The sequence below is a fragment of the Syngnathoides biaculeatus genome, chromosome 3, assembly GCF_019802595.1.
Source record: "Syngnathoides biaculeatus isolate LvHL_M chromosome 3, ASM1980259v1, whole genome shotgun sequence".
Classification (NCBI taxonomy): Eukaryota; Metazoa; Chordata; class Actinopteri; order Syngnathiformes; family Syngnathidae; genus Syngnathoides; species Syngnathoides biaculeatus.
In genome coordinates, this window is record NC_084642.1 from 19,912,709 (window position 1) to 19,931,031 (window position 18,323).

Genomic DNA, 18,323 nt, shown 5'->3' on the forward strand with positions numbered 1-18,323 from the left:
AATTTATGAACAAATGGGACAATCACAGGGAAATGTCCCTGACAAAATGTTTCAAATCGGGAAAGTTGGACAGATTTGGATGAATTGTTCTGCGTTTCACCCTAAGGTACCTAGGATAGGCTCCAACATTCCTGCGACCCTTATGGGGATACGCGGCTTGGAAAATGGAATTGAATGGAAGTGAATTTAAATATATGGGCAGCTTTCTTTTTAATCTACACTACTTCCGCCTCCATTCCTCACTTGGAAAAGATTGGTACATCCCCAGAAGTGTCTCCTTCTTTTTTTTTTTGTGACACTGTGTGCGATCATACAAGACACTAACGTAAAAGAATCTTTGTGGTTGGAAATTATCAGAGCACAACATGCACAATAGCATAAAAACTGTTCAATTGTTTTTTTTTTTTCATGTGTGGAGTCTGTCAAGGATGAGACTGAGTTGAAAAACCATGTGTCTTACGGTCGTTACGTAAAAATATGGACGTGAATCTGTTTGTTTTTATGTGACCTGCAATTAGTTAGCGACCCTTCCTCTTGCACCAACCCAGTTGGGATATGCTCCAGCACAGCCGCAAATCTGGTGAGGATAAGTGGTTCAAAGAATTTCAGCTGGCTCAAAATGCCCAATATTCCAAAATGTCAAAAATAAAAATATACAAATTATTGAAAAGGATATGCATTAGTTAAGTTAGCTTCTTTAATTAGCCATTTCACTCCCTAAATTTGAAATGTATTTCATTTTTATATACATATATATATTTTTATATATATTATATATATTTTTAATCATCACTGTCATCGGGCATGAGGCGGGGTACACCCTGAACTGGTTGCCAGCCAATCGCAGGGCACACAAAGACATATAACAGTCGCACTCATAATAACATCTTGGGGCAATTTAGAGTGTTAATGTTGCATGTTTTTGGGATGTGGGAGGAAACCAGAGTGCCCGGAGAAAACCCACGTAGGCACAGGGAGAACATCCAAACTCCACACAGGTGGGAGGCAGGGTTGAACCCTGGACCTCAGAACTGTGAGGCCAATGCTTTACAACTGTGCCACCATGCTGCCCCCTTTTATAATGTATATATATAATTAATAATTATATATGTATAAGGGAAAAATAAAATGTGAGACTCATGTTTTGATGACACCTGGGAACGGTTTTAAACTGAAAAAAAAGTCAAAATATTTCTTTAGGAAGCAGCATTTTATTTGAAACACAAATATATATTATATAACATTATTTTAACAATTTAATGAGAGCAAGTCAGATTCAAAATTTAAAGTACAAATAATAAGAGTGATAATTATAATAATGACAATTTGTGACATGCTATTTTTAGAACATGCCCCACGGGCAGATTGAGTGAACCTCGTGAGCAACCTTGCGCCCACGGTCACCGCGTTGGTGAACCCTAGTCTAAGGTGTACATAATGACAATTCCGCTTTGGATTTCTTTATGACAAAATCACACATTCATTAATTGAAGCATTTGATGATGATGACAAACACGGTGTGCAGTGCATGTTCAATCTCACATATTTGTCCTCAGTGAGCAGGAGAAAATGCAAGCAAGACCTTGAATGTTGCCATTTGTTTCTTGAGTGGCAAGATGTCTTCTTGGTGGGAGCTGCGGTTATGCAACTTTTCGCTCTCCTTCTCCCACTCATTCTTCGCACATCTTCCTGTCGATGCCACAAGGCCGACTTGCCGGACAACATGGCCGTGGACCTCAAAAGTTCCCAAATCTGAGAATTCACTGAAGTGTTCATTTCATACTGTCACACAATGCAGTCTTCTGTGGGTTACTGACGGTGTGAGGGAGACATTAGCAAAAGAATCAAACACCCTTATGCAACACGCCGACGCTGTCTGATGATATTAATTCAGTGAACAAAGAGTCTTTTGCTAAGGGCGCCAACTTCCAAGAAAGCGGAAATACTTTCTACTGCAGCAGAGTTTTGCTACTTTTCTCAATCACAGTACCCGCTCAGCCCAGATCTATTTGCCTCAGTTTGGGATGGTCTCAGAAACTACAGCTCATTGAACGCATCACTCGGAAAGAGATGTGCTAGCAAGCAACACCGATTGAGGATAACTAGGGTCTCCTTTATTTATGTGTCGGTATAAAAAACTATTCTGTCCAAGTCAAGACTCTGGAATATAATACAGTCCCAACAAATGCTAAAATTACATTTGAAAGGAGACAGAGGGCAGCAAGTAAATGGGCCAAAGCAGCTAAATTATGGAATATAAAACTTCAGCATCCACAGGGTAAGCCAAAGTTAGTTTTTATGTCTTTTCTAGTCATGTATGCTTGAGCGTACGCACAATTTAGCAATTGTATTGTAGTGGAAAATGAGGGCAGGAAGAAACCACTGAGTAAGGTAATGTCAGCATGTGTAAGCAAAATCGGCTGAAATTTTATGTCCAATGTGGAGACTTTGGAATATAATACCGCAGCCGCTACAGCGAAAGCAGTGTTGAATGTTTTAGAATGTGGAAGGAAGCCTGGGGAACAAAAGATCCATGCAACCTCGATTCTAACACAAAACTTCAGAACTGCAAGATATGTAAGTTTGTTCGCTACTAGTGAGCCATTGTTGTATTTTGCTTTTGACAAACAGAGTCAGATATTAAAACTCAAGCAGATAAGAAAGCAATTTTAAATTGTTGGCCTTAATTCAATGTGATTCTGAATGTCATTGTGGCCTCCATTTTCTTTCTTTATATTTATCTGATGTGTTATTCTGTAAGAATAAATGCTCATCCTTGTGCATGATGAGCCTCCCGAGCCTCATTGCCTAGGAAAGATGAGCGGCGTTCATGATTACGGTACTGAAACACATTTTTCATTGGGGAAAAAAAAAGAAAAACAATCATCACATTGCTGTTGGATCCCCAGTGAGTTCCTGCATCACTTTGTTTTATTTCCTTTTTGGTTCAAATGTTACCCAGTTTGGTGTTATGTTAAAAGGGCAAGTTGAAAGCCCATCCCACTAAAAACAAGCACTATGCAGTAGCATAGATGCCTTCTTGGTGGGCTACCAACAACTTTTTGCAATGCTTTTCTACTCCAGCTTTGTTTACTTCATATTTTCAATGTTCTGCTTACATTACGTCATCCGATTTACCACCGTCCCATGTTGCCGGCGGACAACCCCAAACAACACAGACGACGGGCTCATTTGTAGAAAGACTTATTCTTAAAATGGAGACACAATGAATAAAAGATACAACAGGAATACATAATTTATTTCTTGTTTATCCCTTTTTACTTCCTTTCAACTGTCGTTCCCATCCCCTGACGCTCTGAGCTCATCAGTTACACAAGGCACACGGGTTTTAAAAAAGAAACTTAAAAAGCATACACAAGAACAATACTTCCGGGGTAGTAGATGGCTCCCATGCACATTAAGTATGTCGGTAATTGCCAAAAAATGTCATCTGGAGTTTGAAAGCTTGGCTTGTACCTGAAATAGCAAACTGGGAGAAGCAGTTTTACAGTGGAGCAGAATTTTATTTCAAGACAGTGCTTCTCAATCAGGGGTTTGCGGACTCCTAGTGGTCTGTGGTGTATGAAGAAAATAAAAAAGACATGGTTGTTTGTTTACATGCCCTGCTATTGGCTGGCGACCAGTTCGGGATGGAACCCGCTTCACGGCCGAAGATATCTGGGATAGATTTCAGCACTCCAACGACCCTAGTGAGGAGAAGCGGAAAGGAACTTATAAACAAACAATCATCCTCAAATATGGGCAATTTGTCTTCAATCAATCCACCTACAGCATGTGGTGGTCAATGAGTCCATCGCGAGGCAGTTTGGGTCGATCGCGACGTCGTGCCGGTAAAAAAAAACAAAAAACAGCTGTATTTTCTGACCTTTAGCCCACCGCGCGAGTGCAAACAATGACACAGTACAGGAAAACACGCTAGTCAGCGATTTCTCCCCTATATTAAGCCCTCGCTTAAGAAATCTGATCAAACATGAGTATGAATGCTGGAGTAAAGAAGAAGACAAAACATATCAATTTCATCCAGAATGAGAAGTTTTTCACGATGTCATTTTCGAAGTGAGTTTGCCTCATCTGCTAGTGTACTATTGTAATGCCAAAAAAGGGATATGTGGAGTGGGATTTTCAAACTGTTTATGGAAAATACGACACAGACATTCCACCAAAAAGCAAGCTGATCATGAGAAAGGTGAACAAGCGAAAATCCCAACTGGCGGCCGCACAGCCGTCACTTTTCACACAATATAGTTCAACAGCAAAAGCCACCACCATGAAGGAGTACAGTTACACGGCACAGTGAAGCCATGGCTGATGTGTGGAAGGACATCGGAGATTGCGAGTGTTTCTCACTGCAGTTGGAATCCACTGACGTGAGTGACAAAGCCCACCTGTGCATTTTCATTTGTATGGTGTTTAGTGATCATCAACGTGAACTCAGATAGTTACAAAAAATATTTATGGTTAATTATGTTGGGTTTGTGCAATATTGGCTCATACGGTTATGCAAGGTACACATACATTTACACGTAAAGAATCCCAATATACACTTGTAAATATGTTTTGCATTATTGTACTGAGTAGATCTTTGTGACTTGGTCCTTCTATTTCATCATTGGTCATTCTAAAAAAAAAAAAAAAAAAAAAAAAAAAAGAGACGTAAAACGGCACCCCTGACCTACAGTATCTCCAAGACAAATACTATAAATGTATATGCTGTATATAGTGCTTAAATGTATGACACCATCCGTCATAAAAAGAAGAGGCCATCTAGTAATATTAAGTGCTTTGATGCAAACTCGTTCATTTTCCGTAAGGTGCGAACCTTTTACTGTGAGACTGTTACGGACCATTGGATATCTTTTGTGAGTAAATTCATTTTATGATATATCAAAATGTAGTTATTCTGGGAGATACATAGTGGTTTTCTATGCATTTATAGATGTTTCTTAGTGAGCACTGGGAATTATAGAAAAAGGAGAATGCAATTGTATGACTGGCATATGGAAGTCATTGCCAAGCGGGATCAGATGGCACCAAGGGAAAATGAGATTATGGCTGCAAGGCTTCGATGGCAGAGCTCACGGGCATTAATGTTAATGGAAAAACGCCGAGACCTGCTGGTCGCCTCGGTGCAGTCCCCACATTCTAAATCCGATTGACATGACCCAGGTCTGCGAGACACTGGAAAGACAGCGATTCAGGCACCTCATACCCATGGAAAAAAAAAAGCCTGCTCTTCCGTTGTTGTTTTCTTCTACATCCCAGAAGCTCTCAAGTTTCCTCTATATGAAATAAAAGCTGCTGTAATCATTCCTGTCATATCTCCACACCCACAGATGACATGTTATTGAAAAGCTGAGCAAGATGCTTTAAGATTCCCAACAACTCAGCTTGTAAACGCTTAAGAGACGGAATCCCCCCCCCCCCAGCACCCACCTTCTTTGTTTTTTTTTTTTTGGGGGGGGGTGAGGAGGGAGAGTTGTATTTAAGGGGTTTGTGATGGACTTGGTTGGCCCGCTATTGCTTTCCGATGATCTTCCCACTCAGGAGGGAATAGTGAGGATTGTGCCAGCACAACACAACCAGGCTTTGTTAAAGGAGCTTTGCACACACTTGAAAGAGTGGAAATTTCTCTCCCCTCCACCCAGTGAAAATCCACAGTTGGAGCATGTTCAAATACAAGCTGGCTATCGCTCCAAGGGTCATCGGCACAATTTAATTACATTATGAGACAGCTAAATTGGACTATGCAAACAGACAACGCTTAAGAGATTAGCGGAAGGATCAGATTTTACCTCGGAGCTGTAAATAATATGCCCATGCAGCTGCAAGTGGGCTTGGTGTGGACAGAGATATATTGAGGCTATTTTCAAGCAGCTTCTTTATTAAATGACATATATATTTTGAAAATTTTAAATACAGTGCAGTGCGGCACAGTGGATCAGCTGGTAAAGCGTTGGCCTCACACTTCTGAGGTCCCAGGTTCAATCCTGGACCCGCCTGTGTGGAGATTGCATGTTCTCCCTGTGCCTGCGTGGGTTTTCTCTGGGCATTCTGGTTTCCTCCCACATCCCAAAAACATGCAACATCAATTGGACACTCGAAATTGCCCCTAGTTGTGATTGTGAGTGCAGCTGTTTGTCTCAGCGTGCCCTGCCATTGGCTGGCAACCAGTTCAGGGTGTCCCCTGCCTCCTAAAGTTGACAGCTGGGATAGGCTCCAGCACACCCCGCAACCCTTGTGAGGATAAGCGGCAAAGAAAATGGATGGAATACAGTGCAACCTACCTCCAAGCATGAACATGATCAATTTGAACATGACCTATTTTCAATGACACTGTTGTCAGGACTCGGAAAAGGTTGAAACCCCTCGCTACAGAGAGGAGAAAATCAACTATTTAATATTAGTTAAAACTAAGAAAAATAATACATGTATAACTCACATTTGACCAATATGTTGTGGCCTACCCATTCATAATCAGTCATGATTTTAAAACAAACAACAGGGGCATATACCCATACATCCAATTGCCATACTCTACTAATGAGTAAAATCGAACAAAACGATGCTTTTATGCAGTGGCTGGCTTCCACAAAGATCTTGCGAACATAAAGCTTCACTACATTTGACTCACTTCTTGCAGTTGCAAACAAACATGAGCTATGTTTTGCTCACTTGCCTGGTATTTAAACAAACCTGAGCTACACTTTACTCACCCTGGGAACGCAAACAAAGCTTAGCCACATTTCCTTGCTTGCTGGAAATACACAAAACTTTACTACATTTTATTCACTTCCAGAAGAAAAAAACAGTTGTGAAAGTAACCTAAATGTAACCTTGGTGTGTTTTACTCTCAAGACATTCTGGAGGAAAATGCACATTTACTTCGAGAAAGAAAGCAGGTAAAATACAGTTCTTCCAACTATTCTTCTGAGGCCCACTACAAGTTGTGGCGCACAGATGAAGTGATGGATGATGATGATGATGATGACATGGGGAGATTTATGAGCACCAGATAAAAGCAGACACCTGATGTATTCTAAGTGAGCTTACTGTTCATCGGGGGCCGAGCGACATTACAGTGGCTCCAGGCAAATGCTCGCCAGTTGTCCTTTAAAGTGAGAGTGTGGATGACTGTGTTCAGCTGACTTCTTCGCTATACATCCATTTACAGTCTCATGAATCGTTCAAACAACTATACTTATTTTCAGACCTGCCAACCTATACAAATCCACTTTCAGAAAAATGTGTCCAAATATGACTGAATTTCTAAATTTGCAACATTTCCACATGACAGTTGATATCATAATTGTTAATAAATTAATGGCTACAATTTTTGTCATTTTTGTCACATCAACCTTACAATGGTGGGCACAGTTGCAGATTCAAAGTGTCAGTATATGACATTTTGACATTCCATCATCAAAATATGTCTATTGATGAAGTCACCTTTTCCAGATCAACCCCTGGTAAAAAAAAAAAAAAAAAAAAAAGCTTTCAAGCAGATTGATTGGATCTCAAACATCAAAATATTGCGAATAGATTGAATTGCGCCTTAGCTACATTTTACTTGTTTATAATGTGAATAAATCTTGGCTGTTTCACTTGCTAGTCCAGAACGTAAACAAACCTTAGGTATGTATTGCTTGGTTTTTGCTGAATTAAAACGCCCTGGCCCCAGACCAATGTTTTATTCACTTTTCACTGCTGTAAACCAACCTTAGCTACATTTTACTCACGTCACAGGAACATAAACACACTTTAGCTACATTTTACTCAGTGGTTGAGAATGAAAGAAAACCCTTTTCCATTGCTTGTTAGCATCAGTAAAACGTTTAAACTCACACTTTCCAAATGTGAATGGAACTTAACGTTGTTTTAGTAACTACGACATAATGTAAATGAATGTAACATATATTTGCCCGTTTATCTAGAATCTAATCAAACAATGGCTGCATTTTACTCCCTTTTAGGAACATAAACGAACCTAACAGCAAACGTTTTACTCACATGGCCTGTTAAAAGACAATAGCTGTGCATGATATGGGGCAATAATCATGACAGGCATGAATGTAGGTTACCTTTGTAAGGTTATAGGATTTACCTTGTTCTAATATAGAGTATTATTGTTTATACGTATATAGTCTGTGGGGTTTGAAAAAAAAATATGTGTCCATGTGTTTTAGTGCTCTGGTCATACAACTATATAAGGATAGACCTGTATCACAAAGCAATAAATATAGAAATAGTGACATCTTTCAATGAAGTCACAGATGACAGATGGTCATTAACAGCCTGTTCTGTGAGCTCAATGCTAAATAAATAAATAGTCGAAGTCATCATAACAAAATACATGAATGTTCTTGTGATCACTGTAAAAAAAAAAAGTGTACCTGATAAAGTTCATATTTATGTGAACAAGCGCTGTCGTTTGCCTGTAGCTGTTTTTTGGATTTTGCCAACGCACCACACACGCATCACATCAGCATCATGCATTAAAACGTACGCTGGAAGGAAGGACAAAAAAAAAGCACTCCCCTGCAGTAGGCGTGCAAAGAAAGCTGGATTTGCACTTCCCAGCATTTTCCAACGATTAAAAATTGGATCCAAATATACATGACTCATAGAACCTAAGAGTGGCTTGGTAGCACCTTTCTGAAAACTTTGTCTCTGAAGCCATGTTAGCAACATGAAATTTGCACAAACATGCACAAAAAAAGTCTCAGGGAAGCCATGTCAAAAGGTAAACTACATTGAAAAACTACAACATAAAAGTGCAACACGAGATTGTGAAAATTGTGAGTTTTTGTCTGTGTGGAGCATGCATGCAAAGTTTGCTGACCTTTTGCAGAAAAATTGTAGCACTCCCGGAATTAAATTCAAACCAAGCATCATTTAACAACGTGATAGTTGGCAGAAATGTCTATTATGAATAGACTCACCCAAAAAAAAACTCTCACAAAACAATGCCTGAAATAAAGGAAAGGAATTTGTAGGGCTCCTTCAAAGAGGAACATATTTTGTCCACTTGTTTGAAATTTGAAGCTCTTATGGCAGACAAATGGTTCATGCGTGATTACAAAGAATGAAAAAAAAAAAGAAGAAGAAATGGAATTGTGTTTTGAAAACACTGTGGATTAATGCTTAGCATATCGGCCTCACAGTCTGGTCTTTTCTGGATGGAGTTCGCATGTTCTGCCTGTGGTTGTGGAGTCTCTCCAAGTACCCTGCCTTCTCTACACATTGCAAAAACAAGCCTTTTAGGTACATCTCGACTCTAAATTGTCCTTAGGTGTGAATATAACTGTGGATGCTTGGTTATCTAAATGTTCTGTGCGACTGGTTGGTGCCCGGTACAGGATGTAACAAGCCTCTGGCTCCAAATACACCTACCCCACAAAAAAAAAATGGATGGATGAAACTCTGTTGCCCTGACAAGTCACAACATCGGCCTCACTCTTCTTCTACAGTGTCTTTCTCCTACAAGTTCAAATGGGTCCCATATTTACAATGGTTGTCACATTTCCTACTATGTATGTGTTTCGTTTCACAAGTGGGCCATCATTGTTTTTTCTGCATCTGAAAGTATGCAACTATCCCAGGCGTATTAGTGGCGTAGAGATTGCACTTGGGCTGAGAGGCTCTCATCCAGAGTGGAAAAGAGTACTATGACATCTCTCCGATATTCGTAATGAGCAGGCGTGCTGTCGACACACGACCGAGCATGTTCCATGCACTCCGACTCGCTGGTGAAGCAGTTTTTTTTTTTTTGGTTCCCAGGCATCCCGCTGGGCTATTTCATCAAGATTTCCTTTGCAGAGAACAAACCGATCAATGCGAGACAGGAAGATGGATAAAACTGATCAGACAAAGTACATACATAGTACTGTGTAAGATACTCATTGGAAAATAATGTGAATGTGTTCCAGCTTGTGAATGTACAAAATGTTGGCATTATGTGTTTATGTGTATGGAATGTTTAAAACACTATACACTATTGTAAATGGACAATTGTTTACATTGTGAGCCTGGAAAAAGAGCCACCTATATTATGCATGTCTTCAAACTACTATAGAAATGAATTGTGACTGGTGTTAAAGGGAAATTACGATGGGTTGGATGAACAATGTATCCAATAGGTCATGTAATATGTTCTGTATCTTGACAATGTAATGTTAATCCTCTCTCATTAAATAGTGTTTTGAGAAGATTTTTGGATCGACAATTACAAATTTTCAGGGGCGGTGCCATTTTGGTGCTTCACATAACCTACATGTGCGGATGTAACATATGAGGTGCCACACCAAAGGTCTCTGCATCATTCCCATCCGAAGAACCATCCAAATATTCAACATTAATTCCAGCCACAGGTTCAAATCTGTATGGAAGTATTCCTCCATCTTCCCGATCAACCGATACTGACATTTCTTCATCAGATGAGGATAAATCCAAGAAATGAGCGATGGCCATAATGGTGTCCCATTTAATCGAACCTTTGGTGCGCCACCTCATACATCACATCTGCGCATGTAGGTCATGTGACTCGCCAAAATGGCGGCGCCCCTCAAAATTCGTAATTCTCAATAAAAATCTTCTCAAAGCACCATTAAATGAGAGAGGATTAACATTCCATTGTCAAGATACAGTACATATTACATGACCTATTGGATACAATGTAAATCCAAACCACCGGAATTTCCCTTTAAAGTCGTGGAGACTGCAATTATATTTTTAATATTTGCAACTGGATGTGCCTGCCAATCCACCATGGCAATTAATTTGAAAATTGAGAGATCAAAACTTTGAAAAACTGCTGTGGGAGAGGTCAGCACCAATTGTCACAGTGCATTAATGAACTGGACTCACAGAAATACAAAGCTGAACGCAGTAAGGAGTATTGACATCGGTGATATGTCATGACTCCTTCTTGTGACTGGATTCAGGTCAGCAGGAAGAATATTCAGAAAGTCCCAAATTGTATTGGTGAGTAGAAAAATACATATGTTGTGATCATTTTTGTTGGCATTTCAAAAATGCTTACATGGGATGAAAAGTTTGCCCTGCAGCCTCTCATATTGCTTGCTTACCATAGCACTCGTTTGCCTGCTGCTTTGCACCACTTTTCAGACGCATTATTTAAAGAAACAAAAAGAGCTATTACAATTCATCTCAGGGGTGATGACTCACATTGGGCATGCTAAAATTTTGATATTTCCATATATTCCTCCCGGAGTACGCAAAAAGAACCGTCCAGGAATAACACCTGTTTTGCTAATGATGGGTGCAATAAAATTTGCGGCTGTTATGTTTTGCATTTGTGTGTAGCGTGTGTGTGTGAATGGCCATACAAGACTTCATACTTGTTTTTATTGTTTATTTTTTCTGGTCAGCTGCAACATCAATGTGAGATCACTGGTTCCACATTTCCAAAACCACAGTATTGTTTTGTTCACTGTGGCTTCAAAGTCCTAATACTAGCTGCACCTGGTGTCCCCGCATGAGCACAAAGGCTTGACGTGTATGAACTACCTCTATTGCCATGGCAACTCTCACCTCAGAGACACCCGGATGGAACATTAAAAAGAAGATTCGGCGAGCAGGCAATATTACAGCTGAGTACACCATATGTCAAAAAAAAAACAAAACAAATATGCAAACACATGATTAAGTGTGCGCCTGTGTGTGTGTGCGTAGACGTGTGTGTGTGTGTGTGTGTGTGTGTGTGTGTGTGGGTGCATGCATTGTCTGAATTTCTCATGAACGCATGATTGTTTTCAGTTTTTTTTTTTCTGAAAAAGAATGGTTATATTCTTCTTAGTACTGAAGTAATTGGGGGCTAATTGCCTTTCATTAAAACATATGACTTCTCATTAAAATAATTTCATTGAAATATATCTATGCATATAATTATGTTTAAAATGATGACAATATTTGTATTATTTTAATAATAATAATAATAATATATGTGTATGTGTATATGTAATGTCAAAACATTTTTGATCAATATTATTTATTAATAAAACAGTTAATGAATAATTACTTGATTATTTTATATATACATTTCCAGATTGCCAATTTTTTATAAATTGTTGTATTGACATTAAAATATCAGTTTGCTGAAAATAATTTTGTATCACTAATATTACAGTGATATATGCATTCATATTATTGGTGTATTAATAAAATCAAATACTTTTAGTATTATTATATAGTTTGTTGATTTTGAATGCAAAATTCAGAAAGTTGCATTGTGTAATGTATTTAAGAGTTTTTATTAAACGTTTTATTTACTATTGAAAAATAATGCTAATCATATTTTTGTTGTTTTTGTGGGATTGTAGCATTATTATCCATATCTACTTTCATTAATATTATATCTATAGTATTATTAATAGTACCTATTATTATCTATATGGAGGAGGCAGTTTCTATATGGTTTTCTATGCTCAAGCAAATGATGAATAATCCACTGATAGACATAAGAGGTTTTAATAGCAGAACTAACAATCTGTGGCATTTGTGGCGCGTGGAACCCAAACACCTGCCAGATTTCCACTCAATGTTTGTTTTGTTTTTGTTCAGGGAAAACTCACCAGTTCCTTGTCGGGGCACCATTTCTGACTGGTCTAACTTTTGGATGAAGAGAAACAGACTTCCGGCAGCAAACAACAGGATGATCCAGAAGAAGCAGTTCAGCCTCCTTGTCCGTCCACACAGGGAGTCCAGGGTCATCCTCCACTTCATCCACGGCATGATTCTGGAGAAGGGATGTACATAAAAAAGAGCAGAAAATGTTAAAAAAAAAAGGGGGGGGACTACTTTTTTTTGTGCAAAAAAAATGGCACAGTCATATGACTGTGTATTTTTGGTTAGGGCAAATGTATTATTACAACATGCACGATCAGATGGGGTCTGGGAGATCTCCATTAATCACAAAAATGCTTTCATCACCTTTAAACGGTACAGTATGTAAAGTCTGCAACATAAACAAAAAAGACCCACAGGTGTAAACTCCTTCAAATATTCAAATCATACAATTTAAAGGGAACATGGAATGTTTTTTTTAACAATTTAAAACAATGCCCACGTGTCTGGTCACACTCATTCATAAACACATCACATAGACCACAGTTTTTTAGTTTTGATGAAATTTTCCAGTTTTGAGGAGGCAGCCCTGTCTCTGTGAGCCCCCACAAAGTCAACGTCTTGTATTTTTGATCATGGAGGTTACATAAATCACCAATTACCACCAATCACAGCTGAATTAGACTAGTCAATTAGTGAAGTGGATCTGCAGCAAACAGCTCGACAAGCACAACTTCAGTGTGAATCCAGCTAACCCTAACCTCAAGAAACAGTTGTGAAAATGGAGTTACTTTATGTTAGATGGATTCACCAGGGAAAAAAGTGAATTAAAACGTGCTGGCATCGAACTAGCGGAGAAGGCAGACACCACATACAGAAGCAAAGCAATCAGCGTCATCATGGATCAAGTGAGGGACGACTGGGGGTCGCTCTGGGAACTGATGAAGCTTCAGTGATGACATGAGCCAAAAATGGTGCCATCAGCAAGCTGAAGAGCAACAGGGCATTTATCACAGGTATTGCATGGCACACCGCCCTTAACTGAGCTTCTCTGATGCCATGTGTTCAAAAGTAACGTTCCAGAAAGTAGAGGACCTCCTTGTTGAACTCTAGATATATTTTCTTGACAGGGCAAATGTGAAAAAACGCCTCCAGGCTATTGGACTCAGGTCATTGGGGCCCACCAGAATCAGTATCCCAAAATAATAAGTCCATAAAAGGTAAAAAACAAAACTTACAGTACATATACAGTATACTCTAAGGACCCAAAAATAACAGGTCCATTTCAAGTAATTACAACATTAATAACTATAACTCCCGAACTACATGCCGAGGTCTGCTGTGGCATAGAAGTTTGTTAGAATAGTCCAGGATGTATGAGGGCAGCGGAACAGTGGTTAGGTGTGCTGTAGCTGTAACAGAAGAATTCAAGGTGAAGGTTTACTGCATCAGGGATCAGCTCACAGCCCCTTCCTGTTTGAAGTGGTAATGGATAGGGTGGCATCTGAGGTTAGACTCGAATCCCATTGGACCATGATGTTCACAGATGACGTGATCTGCAGTGAAAGCGGGGATCAGGTTGAGGAACAGCTAGAAGAGTGGAGGCATGCACTGGAAACGAGAGGAATGAAGATTAGCCGAAGTAAGAGTATACACTATGTGTATGAGTGAGAGGAGTGGAGGGGGAATGGTGAGGCCACAGAGAGAAGAGATAGCGAGCATGAATGACTTCAAATACTCGGGGTCAACAATACAGAGCAATGAGTGCGATAAATAAGTGATGAATAAATGGGTCCGAGCAGGTTGAAGCAGCTGGCAGAAGGTGTCTGCTGTGCAGTGTGACAGAAGAGTCTCTGCTAGGATGGATGGCAAAGTTTATAAGACAGTGGTGCGGCAAGCCATAATGTATAGATGAAAGACAGTGGTACTGAAGAGACAACAGGAAGCAGAGATGGAGGTGGTGGAACTAAAGATGTTGAGGTTCTCTGTTTGGAATGAGCAGGTTGGATGACATTTGAAATAAGATCATTAGAGGGAAGGCCAAAGTTGGTTGTTTTGGAGACAAGGTTCCAGAGCGCAGACTTCGATGGTTTGGATATGTACCGAGGTGAGAGAGTGAGTACATTGGTAGAAGGGTGCTGAGGATGGAGCTGCCATGCCAAAGAGCGAGAGGAAGACCAAAGTGAAGGTTGATGGATGTTGTGAGGATGGGCCATGCAGCTAGATGTCTTGGACACTTGGGTGAACGGAGGAGTGGGGTGTCAACTCACCATCAGCTGGTGTTGAGTTTGCTCCAAAGGTGGGGGAAGATGCCAGTCCAACCTGGAAGCCCCAAACATATTGTGAGGGTCTTCTGGGAACGTCTGGCTGAATCCCCTGTCAGAAGGAGTTTTAACTCCCGGCTAAGGCAGAACTTCACTCATGTCTCGGGGGGGGGGGGGGGGGGACACTGAGTCCCAGTGGACCATGTTCCGCCCCTCCATTGCTGAGCCAACAGACCAGAGCAGTGGCCATAAGGTAGTCTGTGCCTGTCAGGGCGGGAATCTCCAAACCCGTGGGTGGGCACCAGGAGTGAGTGATGCTGTCAAGGTGAAGAATGAGTCCTGTTTTTTGAGTCCTCTAGAACTCCTGAGACAGCTGATGGGTACCAGCTGGCCAAGAAGAATCCAGCTTTGATGGTTCCTGAGCCAAACACTCGGATATCGGAAGAGTTTTGTGAGGCCATGGAGAGCAATTTATGAACGGCTTTGTGGAAATTCTGGTCCACCATTGGCTCTCTCAGGAGGAGGAAAGGATTACACAATTAACAGTGTGTATTGCGGGAATGGGAGTAGTGTCAACTCGACTCGGGACAATGTGAGTCGGTGGGGAGAATAATTTTGAAGAGCTCAACTCCACCAACATGCCATTCAATGAGGAAGCTCTGAGGCAGACCCCTTTCTCTGAGGTTGAAGTCAGTGAGGTGCTTAAAAAGCTCAATAGTGGGAAGGCTTCAGGAGTAGATGAGATACAACCAGAGTTCCCAAAGTCTCTGGAAGTTTTGGGCTGTCCTGGTTTACACGCCTCTGCAACATTGTGTGGACATCGGGGAAAGTGTCTCTGGATTGGAAGATTGGGATGGTAGTCCTCCTTTTTAAAAAGGAGGGCCAGAGAAATATAAATAATTATATTAGATATGAACAAATTAATACATATAAATATGAGCTCAGATGAGTGGAGGAAAATGGATGCATGGTCAAATTAAGTTTACCTATAAACATTGTGCATTTTAGGTCATCTTAAAATTTTACGCAAATGTGCACTACGCTATTTTTTGTGTTGATTTTCCCATTTTCCACGAGTGTCATTTTTTGTTTGCCTCTGTGAAAAACTATAGCTTTGCTTCGTATATACTGCAGTAATTGGCTATCAGTTCATTTTCAAAACTACAAGACAGTGTGCATTTATTTTTATTATGCAGGTGTTCCACAATTTGAGAATAGCAAAGAACCTCTTTAGCTGGAGGGAAAAAAAATGCCTCTCCGAGCTGAACAACCGCAGCTTCTCTGTCCTCCAACTGCCTAGTATTTGTTTAAACTGGCTATAATAAAATATGAATAAAATAAAACAGCTCTTAGTCTATTTAATGTGAGAGCAATAATCCATGAACTGGGATAAATCTTAGCTGCCACCTTCAAAAAATGAAATCCCCCACCCTAAAAAATAAATAAAAGTTGAGGCGTTTGAATGTTATTCCAGCTGGACCGACAGGAGTACACACACTGGCTGTCTTCCCGCTATGAATATGCAAATGTGTGTGACTACTCAAGCGCGATATCTAACGCACCGTTTCCATGACGTGTAAAGAACACGACTGTCACGCAGCATCCTGTTCTAAAAAAACAACAAAAAAAGAAACACTTTTAATATTCAATGGGTGTCCAATTGCAGGTGTGACATACTTCAGCCATTAAATGAGCAACATAAAATGGTGGCAGTTAAGGTGACTGAACAACAAAATAAAGAGGTATTGAAATAAAGCAGGGGAAGGGAGGCTATCATCGACAGTACAGATGCGGTTATAACAAGTCTCAAAACGTTTTAAGCCACAAATGCTGATAATCTTTTTTTCTTTTCATAAACTTGGGACGTTTGTCAGAGACCTCAAGCAAATTCAGATGTTTGTTTTCTAATGGCATCATTTGTAAATATTTGCCTAAATAATTGCTGAAAATATTTAACATTTGAGAACTAGCCTACTCAGATGTGAAACGACCACTTCGTAGTTTAACTTTTTCACAATCTGTTTTTTTTTTTTTTTTAGGGGGGTAGGTTATGGCTATAAAGTTATCCAGAATTTGGTTGTCTAGCATGAGTCACCTGTCCTCCAATTATAGGATTTCCCGACTAAGGACGGTTGCTAGCATGTGGAATGTGTGTGTGTACTATTTAGATCCATCCATTTTCTGAGCCGCTTATCCTCAAAAGGCTCATGGGAGTGCTGGAGCCTATCCAAGCTATCTTCGAGTAAGAGGCAAGGTACACCCTGAACTGGGTGCCAGCCAATCACAGGGTACACAGAGACAAACAACAGTCACACTCACAATCACACCTTGGGGCACTTTAGAGTCTCCAATTAATGCCTGTTTTTGGGATGTGGGAGGAAACCGAGGCACCTAGGAAAAGACCCACGCAGGCACGGGGAGAACATGCTAAATCCACACAGGCGAGGCCGGAGTTCAACCTGGGTCTTCAGAGGAGGTGGAGGGGGCACAACTACACCAATTGAACCCAAAGGTGGTCCACCAGCCCCCCTCGACTCTCCGAAATCAGTCACCCACAAGAGGCTCCAGGGGCCCAAAAAAACTCCCCCGCAACCCTACCACTCTGTTTCTGCGTGACCAAAGTCCCAAAGCACTGAGTTGGTGTGCATTACATTATAGGATGAAAATAGCTGCCTGGAACATTTTGAGTCCATCGTGTGCATACACTAGATGAAGAGAAGGCAATTTTATGCATACTGTATTGAGTAACATGTTCTATGGAGCACTTTAAATTGTATAAGACGTAAACGTGATTTTTTTTTGTTTTTTTTGGTCATCCTAAACGTATTTTTACATAGCTACATTCAGTAATTATGGTCAGCAGATATAGAAAGGTATTTTTCTCATTTAGTGATTGGCAAGAGCATTGATTTTGAACATAAGATTTATTGCTAAACTTTAGATTTTTTTTTGTTTGTTTCCATTGTGGAAAAAGCTCCATACTTGCTTAAACTCTAGTGGCTGAAGGTTGCTTTTAAGTGTTTTTTTTAATTGCTGTTTTGGATTTATTGCATTTAAGGAAGTTTCCACCTCACTTGAAGTTCTTGGATTAATTCACACCGTGTAGTAAAAATATTATTTTTAAATGGGCGTTGTACATTAGGTGGTCAATTCCACATTGTTCCCAAGTGCTAAAATAAAGATGCATGTTGTTAATTTCAAAATCTGGATTTGACTTAATGTGGGTATTTTCTCTAATGTAACCCCTGCGTCAAACGAGAGAACACTGTACTACAAATAGGGAAGACCAGTTAACTTTATCAAAAGCTTTCCCTGCGTCACGTGACATGGTGATTGCTTTTCGGTTTTTAAGATGTGACATGCTTATTAAATGTAATAGACCGGTGATTTTACCGTAATTCCTGGCCTATAGAGCGCACCTGGTTATAAGATAGTGTTACCGCAGCGCTAGCGTTA

At 40.1% G+C, this 18,323-nt stretch overlaps 1 protein-coding gene across 3 annotated transcripts in view; it reads right to left on the reverse strand.

Annotated features, from left to right (window-relative positions):
• LOC133498198 (carbohydrate sulfotransferase 8-like) overlaps positions 1-18,323 on the reverse strand; it is a 213,942-nt gene that overhangs the window by 138,549 nt on the left and 57,070 nt on the right. For all 3 annotated transcript variants that reach the window (XM_061814749.1, XM_061814747.1, XM_061814748.1), the window contains one exon: positions 12,612-12,775. In XM_061814749.1, coding sequence (XP_061670733.1) covers positions 12,612-12,771 — 160 coding nt within the window. In that variant the 5' untranslated portion in view covers positions 12,772-12,775. The remainder of the gene's footprint in view (positions 1-12,611; positions 12,776-18,323) is intronic.